Source organism: Cottoperca gobio, chromosome 8, assembly GCF_900634415.1.
Source record: "Cottoperca gobio chromosome 8, fCotGob3.1, whole genome shotgun sequence".
NCBI classification, from domain to species: Eukaryota; Metazoa; Chordata; class Actinopteri; order Perciformes; family Bovichtidae; genus Cottoperca; species Cottoperca gobio.
In genome coordinates this window covers 14962245-14979660 of record NC_041362.1, presented here as the reverse complement: position 1 = coordinate 14979660, position 17416 = coordinate 14962245, and the positions used below count along the sequence as shown (strand labels likewise).

Below are 17416 nucleotides of genomic sequence, written 5' to 3'. Positions count from 1 at the left end.
GTGGCAAATGTGTCTCATTATACACAAATTACATCCTAAAGTCACCCGACCATTTATACATGTTTCTCCATCACCACACATCCACACACCTAACAAAGATACAGAAACGTACAGTGCTAACAGAAACCGTTTTATTGAAGCCAGACAGAAAATAGAGTAAGCTGCTGTGTGATGTTTAGAAAGACTCTAAACAAACAAACAAGCACACACACACACACACACACACACACGGTCCTGAGAGAGAGAAGATGAACAGATTGTGTACAGGATGTAACCAGTCCCCCTCTAACAAACAGAGTAAACCTGCCCAGTGTGTCAAAGCTGGAATTCAAGTGAAGGCAGAGTGGAGAATGAGGCTTTTTTTGTGTTGCATTATGATAGCACGAAAGGATTTCTTCATGATTACTTATTACCGTAATAAAACCTGGAAACTTGACTAGAAAGAGCTAGTCTCATTTTAACCACTGATCCTTAAAAAGTACAGAATAAATGAAAATGGTATACATAACAAAAAAATCTAAACCAAAATTTGTTCCAATTCCTGAAGCAGCTTACTTCCTGTCACTCACTGTCCCAACCAACGGGAACAATCCATTCACTCAAACACTCACCAGGCTTTCCTCTGCACGAAGCAACAAACAATTAAAAGCAATTCAAACAGCTACACTTAAATAAATATGGTGCTAAATAGTTGAACTGAACATGTGTTTATTTTGTCATTTATCCAAGCAGCCCCGCTGGGGAAATCATACATACCTTTATCAGCTTTTGATGTTAACAAAGTACATTGTCATATTTTAGGTGAAAGCTCAAAGCAAGGTAAAAAAATGTAAATCAATACAATTTTTGTATTGGGGAGCGATGCATTCAAGTATAGCCTCAGCTCGCCTCTCCTTTCATTAAATAAGATAGTCAGTTCTAGTCGGACGTTGCCAGTGCCAGTGCCAGCTGGAGATGTCCTCAAAGGATGTCGGAAATAGAGTCGAGATGGGGCAACCCTGTGTGTTTAAACTGTGAACCCATTCACACAAATCTATCAATATGATCCCCCATAGAAAGTAAAAACAAAAAAACATCTTAAATTCCAATTCATTATGAGCTATGAGCCCCAGACTCCACTAGGACGTGGTCACTTGGCTGCTGCAGGGGCAACTGAAAATTTGCCCCGCAATGGCTAACGGAGCAGAGGTAAAACGAGGGGCTAGCTGATGATACGGCTAATTGACTGCAAGGAAGGAAACTCCTCACTCTCGCCTGTGTGCAGGGTCTTGTGGGAGTGGAAGTCTTTGGGGGCCAGTACCTGTCTGCAAGTGGGGCAAACCCGGCAGTCCAGCTCAGCTGCTGCGTTCGCCGCTGTGGTCGGCGTCTGCCAGGCGTTCTTCTTGTTCTTGTTTTTCTTTCCTCCTCCAGCGCCTGACTGCTTCTCCAGCGCCTTAGAGTCTCCTTGGGCAGTAAGGAGCTCCTGCTGCTTGCCAGTGTCCGGCAAGAGCACCAGAAGCTCGTTGAAGATGCAGTTAAAGTCATCTCCGAGCAGGTCCTTACAGCTGCTGTGGTACTGGACCGCTGATATCACACTCTGGGAACAAAGCGAGCGGGTCAGGAGCGGGGTAATGAAGCCAACAACAGACATTTACTTGGGGCTCTAGAACTTTGGTACTACAGTATATACAGTATATCTCACAACTCAAACCCTGGCGAGGCCTGTTCCGAGTGGAACCTGTCCTGGAAAACCGCTGTATGATCTTAGCCACTGTGCTGCAACTCATTTTCATGGTGTTGGCAATCTTCTTATAGCCAAGGCCATCTTTGTGAAGCGCAATAATCCTTTTTTTCAGCCGCTCAGAGAGTTCCTTGCCATGAGGTGCCATGTTGTCCAGCATTCAGAGAGAATTGTGCCCAAAACACCAAATTTAACAGCCCTGCTTATCATTTACACCTGAATCCTTGTAACACTAACGAGTCACATGACACCAGGGCGGGAAAACAACATCATTGGGCACAATTAGGACATGTTCACTATGGGGTGTACTCACTTTTGTTGCCAGCTGTTTAGACATTAACAGCTGTGTACTGAGTAATTTTCAAAGGACAATAAATCTATACTGTTATTCAAGCAGCACACTGACTACTTTAAGTTATATCAAAGTTTCAGTAGGATAATGTTATCCCCTGAAAGGATATAACAGAATATTTGCAAAAATCTAAAGGGTGTACTCACTTTTGAGATATACTGTATGTTGTGTTATCCACATTAAAGTGACAGTTTGAATTTAAGTGGGGTCGTATGAGGTACTTATCCATAGTCAGTGTATTACTACAGTAGATGGCTGTAGGCACGCTCCCAGTTTAGAGAAACAGACAGGAGCATGGAAGATAAGCAATGTACTGCTGTGGATGGGGGCAACAGCTAAACATATTTAAGCCACCTAAAATAAATCAATACAAGTTTGTAATTGTGTATAACACAAATAACACAAACTAGCTAACTGTTCGAGGCAACGGTAGACCAGCAACTCCATTGATCTGCGAGGTAAAATTAATGTTAAAAATAAATAAAAAAGGAGTCTGGTGGCTTTGAAAAGAGCAAAACTAACGGTTTCAGTTCCCCGTCAGAAAGGACTGTCTGACGGCAAAGTAAAGCCAGGACAATATTCTAAATTTAATGTACACTTAAACTGATATTGAAGTGGCTAAAATATGTTTTGCTGCCGCCTCCGGCCACAGCAGTACATTGTTTAGCTTCTGTGCTGGTACTCCGGTGTTTCTCCAAACTGGGGTTTGCTGATTTACTGTAGGTATATGGATAATTGCCTCATACAACATCAGAAAAATTAATTAAATATCCCTTTAATACCTAATGAGTATTGCAATGTGTCTGTATTAAAACAATTATATAATACAACATTTCTTAAATTCTAATATTGATTCTCACCTGTCTGAACTGTGCAGAGTAGTTTTTAAACTGGTTGAACTTTGACTCGTCGTTGTGGAGGTACATTCTGATGGACTGGATCAGCTCCAGGTTCCTCTGATGGAAGTCCTCTGGCACCAGGTAACCACTGCTCTGTACCTTGGGGGGCCTTGGTTATAAGAATAATAATAAAAAAACATAAATTCACCAACTTCGTACCTCACAAGGCCAACACTGACATCAACAAAATAGTTACAGACAAACCAAAAGCAGATCATGTATTAAAATGGGACATTGTCTCACGGGTTGACTGCAGATGGCGCAGGCTCCACCACATTGCTGTTGAGGGGGATGCCAGTGAATCCTGGGGGAGGTTTCGTGGTGGAGATTCCCAGGCCTGGTGGAGGTGGGGGCATAGCGGAGGATGGGGCAGGAGTTGGGGCCTTCAGCGGGAAGGGAGACTTGAAGCCTGAGAGATAAACACACTGAGCTACTACTTCTGCTCAGTGTTCCAACATGAACACCCCCCAAATGGGGAGTAAATCTTGGCTATCTGTCACACTGGCGGGTGAATGTTTGTACCAAAATAGTCACGTAATAAAAAAACTATGCTGAGAGTCTCTCGAACATGTTTTGGTTTCATTTACGGGTGCGCTGCTTCTGTCCTCTGCTGTCTGTGATTGATACATACATACATACATACATACATACATACATACATACATACATACATACATACATACATACATACATACATACACTTGTTTTACTCGCAAAACTGACTCGAGCGCTACTAATATATTAAAATTATTTTGCATCAAATTTTGCTCTGGCCTCTTCTTCAAGTTGTATTCAACATAATACCTTATTGTCAATGAAATGTATTCTGAAACAAATGTTTATGTGAAACAAAAAGGCAATTCATTATTTTGTCCTAAGGTCCGCCGAGTAAAGACGTTTATTTCAGGCACTGACTCTACTTCTACATGATGAAAAGACATAAGATGAATATTGTGGATATTATGTAGTGCTGTACCTGGTGGTGGGTTCTTGGTCATGAGAGCAGGGAACTCTTCCTCCTGTTCAAGAGGGGGGTCAGCCTTGGGATGAGGGGTTATCACAACGGCCTCCTTCTTACTAATGGGTGGAGATTTCTCGGGGTGGCCATTAGCGAATCCACTCATCAATGGCGCTGTGAGAGCACTGGAGGGGGGTTTGTTCCAACTCTTCTCAGGGACGTTCTCCTTTTGTGCTGCCTTTTCCACTGACATTGTATTTACAGTTTGAGTCGACCCTGACATTGAAGACACGGACGCAGAGGGAGCGGCTGTGATCTTCTGCTGCTTTTTCTTCTTGCTGGCTTTAGAGGTAGGGGGATCATTGATGGGGGTCGGGTTTGGAGGGTTGGAGGTCACAGTGGAGGATTTGCTGTTGCCTCCTTTAACAGTGAGCAGAGAGGAGATATCCAACATGGTGGGCACTGAGCGGAACTCCTGCTGCGTCACTCCTTTGTCATCGTCAGAAGAAGGAGAGCGGGTAAATGTTGCTTTTCCATTTTCCCCAACCTTCTTTTTCCTTTGTGAAGATGCAGAGTTTGAGGAGGAGAGCAGCTGGGGGCCAGAGGGCGCAGATGAGAGAGGAGGGGAAGGTCTGGAGGACGGAGGGGGGTGAGTGTTGGGTTTAGCTACAGCAGTATGGTTGGACCACGCAGAGTTGGTGCCGGCTGCATGTTTGAGGGGTCGGATTTTGGACACGAGCGCGGGGAAATCCTCCTCTTGGAAGGAGGAAGACTTCTTAGGCTGGGCAGAGTACGCCGGGGTCATGGGTGATGCAACAGCTACAGACGAGAGGCTGGGAAAGTCGTCTTCCTTCAAAGCTGCATGGACTGCTGTTACAGTCACAGGAGCTGACTTTACACTGGAAGGATACAGATAACAACAGAAATGTAACATATCAGTACACTTGTGTGTATGATGATGAGGATTTAAGTTTGTACTGCTTGTAAAAAGTTACATGGGTGGGGCAGCTGTGGCTCCTAAAGCTGGGAAGTCATCTTCTTCATCCCCTGGATTAGCGCTCTTCATTGTTCTTACTGTTAAAGAGAACAAAATACGTCAGCACAGTGAGTGTTCCTGCCTCTTTTATACTTGTGTCAGCCCAAATAAAAGAAAACAACACACCCCTGACAAAACATTATAAATAGTAAGTACACTTTTAATATCTTTCTGTTTCACCTGGAGGTTTGATGTTTCCGGTCCTGTGTCTGGGCTCTTCAGGTTCCATTCTCTCTGTCCTCTCCTCTCTGAGGTGTTTGGGAGCGCTCCTCTCATGCGTCGCTCCCCTCTCGTGCATCGTTCCCCTCTCCTCCTGTCTGTGCATCGTTCCCCTCTCCTCCTGTCTGTGCATCGTTCCCCTCTCCTCCTGTCTGTGCAACGCTCCCCTCTCCTCCTGTCTGTGCATCGTTCCCCTCTCCTCCTGTCTGTGCATCGTTCCCCTCTCCTCCTGTCTGTGCATCGTTCCCCTCTCCTCCTGTCTGTGCATCGTTCCCCTCTCCTCCTGTCTGTGCATCGTTCCCCTCTCCTCCTGTCTGTGCATCGTTCCCCTCTCCTCCTGTCTGTGCATCGTTCCCCTCTCCTCCTGTCTGTGCATCGCCATGGATGCCTTCATAGCAGCTGCGACCTCCCTGTCCTCTTCTTCTCTGCACGGACAAGCACACATTCACGTACACTCAAAAAAGAAAGAAACCAATACGCGACAAAAATGACTGAGAACAGATTGGAATTTGACTGAAACAGCTACTAAAATGTGTATGTTTGAGCAGTAACAGATCAGAAGCACTGGTGAGTCCTTCAGAGAGGGCCAAGTGCTACATTTCAACACTGAAATTAATAGAAATAAATGTCATAGACATACACAGTGACAGTACAAGGTTGTAGGACCCGCAGCTGTGATAACGTTATGTTTACTCCTCAACAATGGCACTGCATGCTCGGCAGTCGTGTAATCAGGCTCATAATGGCATCAACATATTTGTCTATTAGAAAAAGTTTCTGTATGATGTTGTTCAGACACAAAATAATCTACCCCGCAACATGTGAAGTGGAGAGTCTGATGCTTATTTGTGATACACAGTGATAATCAAATCAACGCAGCATTGCTAATTTACACTCACCGGGAGTACCTCCAGCTCTTCTGTCCCCCATGAGGCCTTCCTCTTCCTCCTCGATTCTGACGCATCTCATCATAGTCCTCACCTGTCAACATACCTGAGGACACAAGCACTCATTTTATTCACATTCACTGCCCTAAAACTACAGTCATTTCAACAATAATCCTCTAAATATAAAGATCCGTCTCAAACACAGAACAACATGTTCACCGACCTTCATTTCTCCTCTGTTGTCTTGGGGCGTAGTTAAACTGCAGGTCGATGTGGCGGTTCTGTCGAGCCTCTGCTCGGTTCTTGCTATGTGCTGCGGCCTTGTGGGCCTTATAGTCGATCTCAGAGCGGAATGCATGGGTAAACTGTTCTGTGGCACAGCGGCCCTCCTCACACAGATAGTGACTGTCTCTGAAGTGCTCACTCAGGTACTGGTAATCACTGTGGATAGCAGGGTTAAAAATAATATTTAAACAACTGGCTTAACCTACAGAGCCACCACACTCCTGCGTGCGTGCGTGCGAAAGGGCTATACGCACCTGTAGTATTCCTGGGAACCGTCTGCATCACAGAAATGGCAGAAGTAGTGGTCCCTGCGCAAGTGTTTAAGCAGCTCGTCGTTATCAAGGTAACGGTCATCGCAGAACTTGCAGAGCGGGTGTCCTCTGTGACTCGTGTCGTCTGGGTCTCCGTGCGCTCGGTGACGTGCCAGTTCCTTGCGGTTGTACCATTTACGCTCATGGGAGAAGATCTGGTGGGGGAGGTAAAGCAAGTTTAAAGAACAAGTCTAGACATAAGTTTCTACTTTATTTACAAGCCAGTGCTTTAGTGTATGGAGGACGTGTAGAGGCTTGCAGTTTAATGGGGGCAAAAATAAAGCTGCCCATCAAAGTGTAGATCACATTGCAAAGAGAATTATAAATAGCAACAAAACTGGTGCTGGGAACAATTAGATGGACCAATATTTACTGATAATTTGGAAATATCAATATAAAAAGTTACTTTTACTTTCCTGGTGTTGTTGATGCCAAACACTTTCAGTTGTTTTCAGTAAGCTTGATAATGTTATGGTTTCTCCTCAATCAATAACAAGATTAGGAATATTTATTCCGATACCAGATCAATAATGTGCTAATGGACCGCTGTTAAGGATAATGCTTTGGTGCTAAAAGTAAACTACACATTGTGACCACAAGTGTTTTAATACCACAGAATTTACAATTTCCCAAAATGACAAGAATAATCATTAATTATTTTGTCCCAAAGTTTTTTTGTGTCTTAAAAGTTCCTACGTGTCCCATCCATGACATTTCCCCATTGCTCTTAACAGCCTAATAGCCATCACCGGATCTCATTGGTGGTCAACACCCATGTGTGTGCTATTGATATTTAGAAGTCTATGTTTGGTCATAAAAACAATAGGTCTACCTACTTAGTGCTATTATGATTAGTATGTTACCTTGAGATGCTTTGTGCAGAGCTTGCAACAGAAGAGCTCGTGCTGCTTTCTCATATGCTGCTCCAGCTCCTCATACTTGGAGAAGACCTTCGGCTCTGAACAGCGGAGGCACTCAGGCAACAGCAGATGCCTGATAAAAACAAAACACAGAGAGAATATTTAATCAGTGTCTAGATAGAGCAAACACATTATCAGTTAGGACAAACTAAATGAGCTTCTGGTAACATAGAAAAATGACTTAGGGTATAAAGTAAATTACAAGAAAAAGAGTGATCAAACAACAATTGGATTGCTCTATATATATTTGCACATCAAACACTCACTGATTGCACACTTTGGTCTCTCCACACACACACACACACACACACACACACACACACACACACACACACACACACACACACACACACACACACACACACACACACACACACACACACACACACACACACACACACACACACACACACACACACCACTGGAGGACATTACTTCTGTATGTTGTTGTATTTATACAGCCTTCTACCATGATTAATTCATCAGGCTACTGCATGCGGCGATGACAAGAGGGGCTTTTCTATGAAGCCAGGACAGTGATGTGATGAAATTTTCATTAATTATCTTCTTCTATTTAGATAATTTTGCATTTGGTGTTTCTTTCAATGACAATCTTCTAGGACCAAAACGATTCCTTGAGATTCAAATTATTTGCATTGAAGCTTTGTTCAAATACATCATTACAGTTATATCAGTTAAAGTTATACTAGGCCTATCTTTAAAGGGGTAGTCGATAAGACATTAACATTTAACCTTTTTGCATTTCAGAAAATGTTTTTATTAAAACCCAGAATGTAAATGCACACTTAAATGCACTAAATGAGTTTAGTTTTGACTTTGAATTATTGTATGCAATTTAAGAAATAAAAATGTAGTTTTTCCTAAAACATTTAACCAATTAGTATTTATTATCCCTTTACTCAATTGATGGTATAAATCAGTAGAATACTTGGTTACTAATATAATCAATAGCTGCAGCCCTGCAATCATCTGAATCTTTTCTTCATGTTAGTCTTTTTTAAGTGAGGTTTTTTTTTTTTACACCGATAGTTTCTATTATGCGACGGTGATTTTCAGTTTCGATTCTGTCACAGACAAAGCCAAATGTTACCAGCAGTTGACTTGTGTTGTAGTTGCTGGGAAGGTCAACTTTGTTAGAAGGAAGAGATACAAATATTAAAGAGACTACACAGTCACAAAGAGTGGAGAATGGAGTAGAGCAGTACCTGTATTCGGCATAGATCTTCTCGTCACAGAAATAGATATCATGCTTCTTCTCACAGGGGAACTGCTGGTAGGGCAGAGATGAGAAGGCCCCTGGTTTTTTCACGAACACCACCTGAGAACAACATGAAACGGAAACTTAAAAACTGATGCACTGTGCACTGAAAATGCTTCTCCTGTCAAAGATTTTATGTAATGTATATCCTATGGATTTATGGGAATGCAGTCACCATATGAAACCCAGCCAGTACCGCAGGTTGTGTATAAATACACTTAAGCTCTGCTAAATTAAGCAGTTAAAAACATTTTGACAATAGCAGCTACCAGCTGTAATCAACAATGAACATTTAACAATATCTTTATCGGAAGTTGCTGACAGCAAACGTCACCTTTGAAGGGAGTGGTAGGTAGCGAGGCCCTTATTGGTATGACACTGTCAAGAGTTTACAAGATGACTGAAATCTATTCAGCTAGCTGTTAGCTGGTAGCTAACTGTATCTGAGCCTGAATTGTTGACTAGCAGACAGACACGCCAATTACCTTGACATTGGTCTGGCATTTAGCTAAATAAACAGCCGCGGTAGTAACAACTAGCAACCTAGCCACCACCGGTGAGCCATTTAACGTGCACACGCTGGTTTATGTGAGAGGTGACAGCTGGCGTGTTCTACTAGTTAATGCATTGACAGTTCACTGAATCAAAAATGAATTGTCACATTAAGTAAACAGGATAAGCACAGTTGGACTAGCACACTGTCATCTTAGCTAACTCTACCTCACTCAAGGTATAGCTCACTAGCTAAGCTACTAACGTTAGCGTTAGCTACATTAGCTATGCTAATGACAGCGAGGGAAAATTGTGTTAGTCTGGGCAGTTGGTAGACAGGTCGCCATATCTCATTCACCAGCAATGCTTTTTATTTATTATGAATCCAACTAAACTGCTATCATACCAATTGTGCTTATTTTTTTCTACAACAACACTACCAAAAGAATGCGGCCTAGTTAGCACCACCGGGCGCCTCCCCGAGGCACAGTGGCGGAGGAAAGCGCACCTTGTCGAGCTCCTCCCGGCAGACGGCGCAGTACTTCTGGTCGCACAGCACCCTCATTTTGGTGGAGCAGCGGTAACAAACCGGGTGGTCGCATTTTCCCAAGGCGAAGATATCGACTTCTTGACAGCACAGGACGCAGTGTTTTTCTGTTTCTTTCGTGGATGTTGGAGCCATGGTGGTGAAAAGGCACAAATCTACTATTTGTTATTAGGGAGAGCCACAGACAGCCGCTGAAGCGCAGTTACGTAATTATGAAAGTCTGAGCTACTGCCGCGTCACATAACTGTTGTACCTCCGATCTGTATAGTATGAGGATGGACGAAGTACCTTCCGGTGCAGTGCGGCTTCGACCTATCGCACGCCTATCCATTTGCGCAGACCATCACGACCGTTCCACGTGTGTCCCATGGTGATATGATATGAGGTACTGGACTTTGGGAATATTAATATGTGACTCAGAGTCCGAGACAATACATATAGTTACATTTCTGGATTTGTATTATGTGATTTTCAAATATGTCAATCAGTGGGAAGAGAACCTTAAATCTACTATAGCCTACCATTTCAATTTAACTCGGTTAACTAGAAAACATATTATTATTAGGCTATATAATATATTACGATTTTAAATCCATAATGCTGAGCCTTGGACATCTTTTTTGCCTTTTATTCTCGACTGCTTTTAATGAAATTCCGTTTTGTTTTGCATTTTGCATCATATCTAAAGTAACGTGAGCCCACAGGAGAGCAGAAAGGATTCATTATTTTTAATATCTTCTAACTAAGTTAAATTGGGTTACTCCAGGTTCTGTCATTGTTTCTCTACTTGAAGTACTATACTGTAAGAAGTATCGTGTGTTAACTCATATATAATACTAGGATGTGTTAAAGTATATATGTTCTGTGTATTCATCTCATCTTCTGTAAACTGGTCAAATGATTACACACAGAATGTTATGATTTGTTTCCCAGGACTCCAGGTAAAAAAATAACTGTAAACAGAGAATATAAATAAAAATGACGATTCACAAAATGATCATCAGCTTCAAAAAAGTGGATCCTGTAATTCCCATAATGCAACTCAATAGCATCCTTCATAGACAATCAGTGCTTATTAAAAACACTCCCTGCCCCCAGTTTACAATGCAGGTTTTCTGTCAGATATTGTAAATAGGACAAGCATAGAGAATATTTTTTTTAGACATGTGCTTATGTTAATAAAGACAAAGAAATATCTATTATTAAATGTAAATTCTCTCTCTCTAGACTATGGAAGCTCCGACTCTCTCTCTCTCGCTTTAATTTTCTCCAGACTTTTTAATTTTTGTTCAAATTAAACTACTTTTACTTCTTCCAGTAATGACTCTTGTTTCTATTCAGATCCTGATGATGTTGGCCGGAAGAGCTTTTCACTGTGCTGGTACATGGAAGATGAAACTTAAAAAGGTCTTGAGAACCGAATAAAAGTATCATTAGATTCCTATTTGTACAACCTGGAGATCACCTACTCAGGTTAGGTGGTTGGTGACAAAATTTGACATTTTTACAGTAAGGACTGGCTGAAATTTAGAATTCAGTCTGTATATTTAACTGAAGAGAGGAGGAGTGACGCAGTAACTTAGATCTGTGTGTTTTCATGTTTTTCCAGGCATTTGGAGACAGATCCCAGAGAGAAAGGAAAATATTGAGCTGGTCTGTTCTAACCTTGGTGTTTAAAGAGCTAAAGGAAAACCAACTGTAGAGGAAGGAGCCTAGAGACCAGAGTTTGACCTCAAAGGACCTCAACTAACATTCAGATGGACTCCTGCATAGCTATCCATCAGCTAATGGTTCCACGGACAAACATAATCAGTACAACAAAGCGAAAGGTTTATTTACATTTTGTAATGTTTTATTGATTAGAGAATTTGTAAGATGAGGTCCCCAATAAAGATTTACTGTTTTCAAGAAAGTGACAGTTTGTCATGGGGTCTGTAAACAGTGATTACTACAGTCTGTCAGTGCATTAATGTTGTCAAACGTCCATGGCCGCGAAGCTAGCTAGCGTTTCTTGTAGTGGTCGCTGCTCAGTCCCATGACTCTGAAGGTGCAGCTGGTAATCTTCTCATAGAGAAGGAACATGAGTGCAGCAGTCAGCACCGTCTGCAGCAGCTTGGCCTCCAGGCCTTTAAACAGACCCAACATGCCATTCTTCCTATAGAAGGAAACCAGGGTTAAAACAGGAAATAACATGTTCATTGTGAATACATTGTGAAAAGGTAGAGGTCTTGTTAACATTTATTCATGCAGGTCTATTATCTATATCTTTCTGCATACACAAAAGGAGAAGTGCGTAAGGCTTTACGGGACTATGTTAATTTTGGTGAAATGGATCATATTTTATGGAGAGTTTTTTTCCTGGATTTCCCTCTGATGTCCCCCGGCTGCTCTGCCTTGACTTTAAGTGATTTCAAAGTTCCCCGATGGACAGAAAGCTTTATTTGTGGCTAAAATAACACTAACCGCTAACTGCTGCTGTCAGCTAGTTAGCTGTTAGCTCGGTTAGCCTTACTGTCAGGACTGGGAGCTCGAAGCACCGGGAGTGTTGCACAGGAGCTTTGGGCCGCTTAGAGGAGGGAGGATGCAGGGTTAGTGATATTCGCAGGCTTGCTATGTCTTGTGTTGTTGCACTTGTTTGATGTTTTAGCAAAGTTGTCGACTCGCTAGTTTTTGATCATTCATAAGTAATTTAATCAAAACAAATGCACTTGTAACGTTACAGCTGTCTACATTTACAACAACGGTGTATAAGTGAATTGCACTGTGAAACCACCAGCCAAATCTCAAAAATACCAAATCTTACCTTTACCAAATCTTGCTTTAAATTGAGCCAAAAGAGTGGCCAAAATTGAAATTGCAACCTTATTTGAAAACCGTAATCTGTGTGTGTGTGTGTGTGTCTGCACACCCACCTCACTCTGTTGACCAACAGACACTTGATTGTCCTCAGACTTGACAGTAGTTTTGACTCGCCCGTTGACTCGTTGAACTGACCAAACTGTAGTGATTAAAAAAAAAAGAAGGAAAAACTAAAACAAACGTGCTCTTAAAGTTCCAATGTGTAGAATTTGTATGAGTGATTAGAGCATCTTATCAAGTATCCTGATGATTTAGGCTTTTGTTTCTAGAAACATGTGAAAGATCAACCACATGTCTCAAAGGCATAGACATTCTGCACACACACACAACGTACCCTGAGAATGGACTGTACAGTCTGCAGTGGGTAGGTAACGATGGTGGCAGCAGCTTTGGCAACAGCGCCGATGAGGAAGACCTCAACAGATGACAGCTTGAGGGGGGAAGATGAAATCTGTTATTCATTTTCATAGAGGGTTGTCTAGAGGGTCTCAAATGTCCACACTAACTGGTGAGGCGAATAAGTAACTCTCCCCTCCTTTACCGTGAGCATCAGATTATCCAGAACTAATACATTTTTGCACAGGACCACAAAAATGTCAAAATGCATGTGGTATGAAATTGGGCAATCACCCATTCAGCCAAAGTATCTGCTTCAAAAGGGTCTGTCCACTTAAACAACAAAAAAATCATGTGAACAGAATTACTGCATATCAAGTGTCTACTCATCCAGATGATAGGATGACCTGAAGTTACCACCTTTACTTTTCCATTAGTTAATTACAAATCCATGTGTTTTTCATTAATTTTATTGATGTGGCAGTTCTATTTACCTGTAATATTACTTTATAATTATTTAGGGCTGTCCCGATCAGATTTTGACCTCGCAATAAGAATTGAAGATAACAATATTATCGCAATATCGAGAGAACAATATAAAATAATAATAATGCCATCAGTCAAATTAATCTTTTTTTAAGCATTTTGTCTTTTTTTTGGCAAATTAAAAGTAGGAGGTGGAGAAAGAACTACACAAAAGTGTATATTATATTATATACCATTTGTTTATTATTAACATGAAATCAATATTTCCTTCTTTAAATCTCAAGGTTATTATCAATACCGGTATATCGCGACACCCCTGATTATTATGATAGTATATTATGAATGATAATATAGCTATGTTATTCAACATCATCAAAACCTCTTGTAAAAGTATGTGATGAATAATGAAAACAATTATTTAAACTTTGTTTCTCATATCCGTATCTTCTCCGTGTATCTGTACTTTGTTACTCATTATTTCTTCCTCTAAAGTAGTGCTCTGATTTCAGCATGAATCTTCTCTTTCCTTCAAATGTTTGTATTCCCCTAATACCTCTCTCACCTCCCTGGGAACTCCTCTTTTCAGCTGCCTCTTTAGGCCTTCGTAAATCATGAACTGGATGGCGGGGTTCAGCACCAGCAGCAGGGACGGGAGGGTGCCGTTCCACAGTGCTCCCACTCCCTCATCACGGATGATCTGCGAAAATGCATCTGCGAAAAACAAAAGGGCAAATCAGTCATGATTGAAAGAAAAAATAGAAAATAACCTAAGAGCACTCAGGTATGGCAATAAATGTTACTGTATGTGGTGAATAAAGCTCAGTCCGTAGGGAGGGTTGCTGGTTCAAGTCTCCAAATGGACCAAGTGTGCAGTGTGGACTGGTACTTTGCCTAGTTTCCCTATCCGTGCCGTACTTAACGACCCTACTGCCGGGAAATCACATTCATCCCACCATTCTTGTAAATGTTTTAAACTATCAGAGCCATATTTTGAAGGCATGAGATCAACAATGGGCCCCTGTGGCCCTTCAACTGGTTTACTCCCTTCGGTTAAAGCCAGTTTTTCTCCAATACACATTTATCAGAGAAACTTCCTCTTTTTCCCCGTGGTAAAACATCTATTTGATCTCAGGTTTTTCAAAAATACACACTCTGAAATTGATCTTAGTTACCTTTACACATTCAATGTTAAACCAGTTATAGCAAACATTAATGAAATCATTTATATTAGTTTAAAGTGGCATAGAGTAGCAGCATTAAAACAAATATAACAATAATAATTATAAAGATAAAAATATATAAAATATCACCATTAAAAGGCTAAAGTGAAGAGATATGTTTTTAGTTTACTTTTGTAAATATTGAGCGAGCTTGCCTCCCTAATGTCTGCAGGTAACGTGTTCCATAGCTTTGGTGCATAATTGCAAAACGCTGCATCCCCAATTTTCTTTTGGATGTTTCTGGGAACATTTAATAAACCAGTAGTGGATGATCGTAATGTTCTTGGGGGCACATAGTTCATTAGAGAGTTAGCAGTGTAACTTGGTGCGGTTCCATTTAGGGCTTTGTATACAAGAAGGAGGACCTTAAAGTACATTCTAAAAGTTACTGGAAGCCAGTGTACAGCGGCTAACACTGGACTGATGTGGTCTCTCCTCTTGGTTCCAGTCAGCAGCCTCGCTGCAGCGTTTTGGATGAGCTGAAGTCTCTCCATTGTTTCTTTTGGGAGGCCGGTAGGTAAAGAGTGCATTACAGTAATCGAGTCGCTTGAGATAAAAGCATGGATTAGTTTTTCAGCATCCTTTTGATTTATAAATTGTCTGATTTGAGCTATATTTCTAAGGTGGAAGAATGATGTTTTTGTCACCTTGTTTATGTGGGATTTAAAGCTTATATCTGAGTCTATGATAACACCAGATTGGTGGGTAAAATGAAAGATGGGTAAAATGCAGAGTCTAAATTGCACTGTGTGTGTTGTGATTGAAAAACCTCAATGCCATTTACATAAATACATATAAGCATTACCCAGAATGCCAGAGTAGTTGGTGGGCCGTATGTCTGCATTGCGAAACTTGGAACCCTGAAGCTTCAGCCTGGTGTTGACCACCCACAAAGGAGTGGTAAGCAGCACGTTTACAACACCTGGAGACACAAAGGCAGAAGAAATGCACTGAAATTGTGCACTTTCTTGTCCTGAGTCACTAAGACTAGGCTTTTGTAATAAACATGACCCTCTTACCTGCAGCAATGCCTATGATTAAGTCAGTGCTTGGTGCCGACTGCCTTCCCTTCAGCCAGTTAGCCTTGAGGCTGTGAAAGCAGTAGAAGTAGACAAAGTTGGAGCAGCACAGGCTGCAGATGACCGGGATCCAGCCTCTGTACGGAGCCAGTCTGCAGGGGATAGGAGCATGTCTTAGAGCACTTCTACTGATATACTGTAGTGGACATATCTTTTCTTCCTGGCAATATAAGAGATGCTTGTGATGAGCGATTGTTCAAATATAATTGTTACATATATTAACTGATAAAGCTAAGATGTAGAATCAAGAATGTACTTGCAAGCAATATAATAACAACAACAACAACAACAACATCAACAATGTTTTCACTCACAGTCCTTCCTCTTTGACAATATCTGCCAGAATAGCTGGAGTTGATTTGGTCTTCCTGTTTTCATCCACTGAACACAATTAAAAGACAACTTGTTTTATATAATTACATTACATTGATAACTGTAATAACTGTAAATAAGACTGCATAACTTCTGTTACTTACCTTGTAGCCTCAGTCTGGCAGTATCAAGAGGGAAGAATACTGTCATGGCAGTCACACTTCCCTAAAACAGGCGACAGTCAGTTTTCAGGAAAGAGACATGCACAGGGGTTTACAAATCTTACTTTATTTAATGTGGCATGTGGCAATATCAGGTCTGAAACATCAAGACGCGTGAAACTTTGAAGGGAGGTTTGTGTGAAATATGTCAAGCGAACGAGCACTAACTGTAGAGCTATAGCACATTTCACAATAACAAAAATGAATAGTGAGAGTGAAGCTAACTTACCACTGCTCCTGATACTGCATGCACCAAACTCTCGTACGAGAAAACCGCGAAGCTCATTTTGAACAAGGTTATTAATTTATTTTATGATTCCAACCTTTTGCCTGACTAAAATAAACCCATAGACCACTTTTTAAAACTGCTGTTTGTAAAACAAAACAGCAGTTATATCCTCACTGTAATGTTGCGTTCCAGTTGTAGTGCCTCGCTTCCTTGTGGCTGTTTGTAGACGTTTTGCAGAGAACACGGGGGCATTATGGGTAACGTAGTTCTCGTCATGCAACTCTCGAGGTTAGTTTTAACCACGTCCATATTTTATACAGTGATTGTGATATTAACCAATAACCAATCCTTGTTCATTTACACTTTAGAAAGCAGTTATTTTTATTGTGTATTTGTATTATTAATAAGGATGCTGCTCAAGCTACTGAGCGTCATGGACGCTCACTTTCAACATCTAAAGAACATTTGGGGATGAAAAGGAGCACCTCATTGATAGTGTTGTACCATAGATGCACCTTTATGTTTTTCATATATTATATTGTTCGTAATTTGTAACTATTAACCAGCACTTGTATTGTTCTACATATTGCACATTGAATATTGTGATTTGTGCTAAAAGTCAATGAAAATGTGTAATTATGGTATAAATATTTATGATCTGTACGCAGCAAAAGGTAGCAGGAGCTGTGTGTGGCCTCAGAGCTCAACAAATCATATAAAGGCAGTTGCTGAATTTATACTCTAAAGGATATGCAGTGACCCAGAAAAG

At 41.2% G+C, this 17416-nt stretch overlaps 2 protein-coding genes and 1 long non-coding RNA gene across 4 annotated transcripts; 1 reads left to right on the top strand and 2 right to left on the bottom strand.

Annotated features, from left to right (window-relative positions):
- Nucleotides 1-117: 117 nt before the first annotated feature.
- znf598 (zinc finger protein 598) lies at nt 118-10072 on the bottom strand. Its single transcript, XM_029437569.1, has 13 exons — nt 9867-10072; nt 8814-8926; nt 7531-7660; nt 6611-6822; nt 6295-6512; nt 6084-6177; nt 5532-5609; nt 5146-5252; nt 4925-5003; nt 3948-4828; nt 3215-3380; nt 2933-3080; nt 118-1576 (listed from the first exon to the last, which is right to left on the bottom strand). The coding sequence occupies exons 1-13, from the start codon at nt 10038-10040 to the stop codon at nt 1202-1204; spliced, it is 2775 nt and encodes a 924-aa protein (XP_029293429.1). The 5' UTR covers nt 10041-10072; the 3' UTR covers nt 118-1201.
- An 87-nt stretch (nt 10073-10159) lies between these two features.
- Nucleotides 10160-11817, top strand: LOC115012111 (uncharacterized). Of its 2 annotated transcripts, none has more exons than XR_003832639.1 (3): nt 10160-10290; nt 11247-11378; nt 11515-11817. It is a non-coding gene; the product is annotated as an uncharacterized LOC115012111 (long non-coding RNA). The 2 variants fall into 2 exon arrangements; XR_003832640.1 differs by having other exon boundaries at nt 10174-10290; nt 11247-11312.
- slc25a17 (solute carrier family 25 member 17) lies at nt 11741-16894 on the bottom strand. Its single transcript, XM_029437568.1, has 9 exons — nt 16648-16894; nt 16362-16422; nt 16200-16266; nt 15826-15977; nt 15612-15728; nt 14149-14297; nt 13099-13194; nt 12818-12903; nt 11741-12060 (listed from the first exon to the last, which is right to left on the bottom strand). The coding sequence occupies exons 1-9, from the start codon at nt 16702-16704 to the stop codon at nt 11907-11909; spliced, it is 939 nt and encodes a 312-aa protein (XP_029293428.1). The 5' UTR covers nt 16705-16894; the 3' UTR covers nt 11741-11906.
- Between the last annotated feature and the right edge of the window lie 522 nt (nt 16895-17416).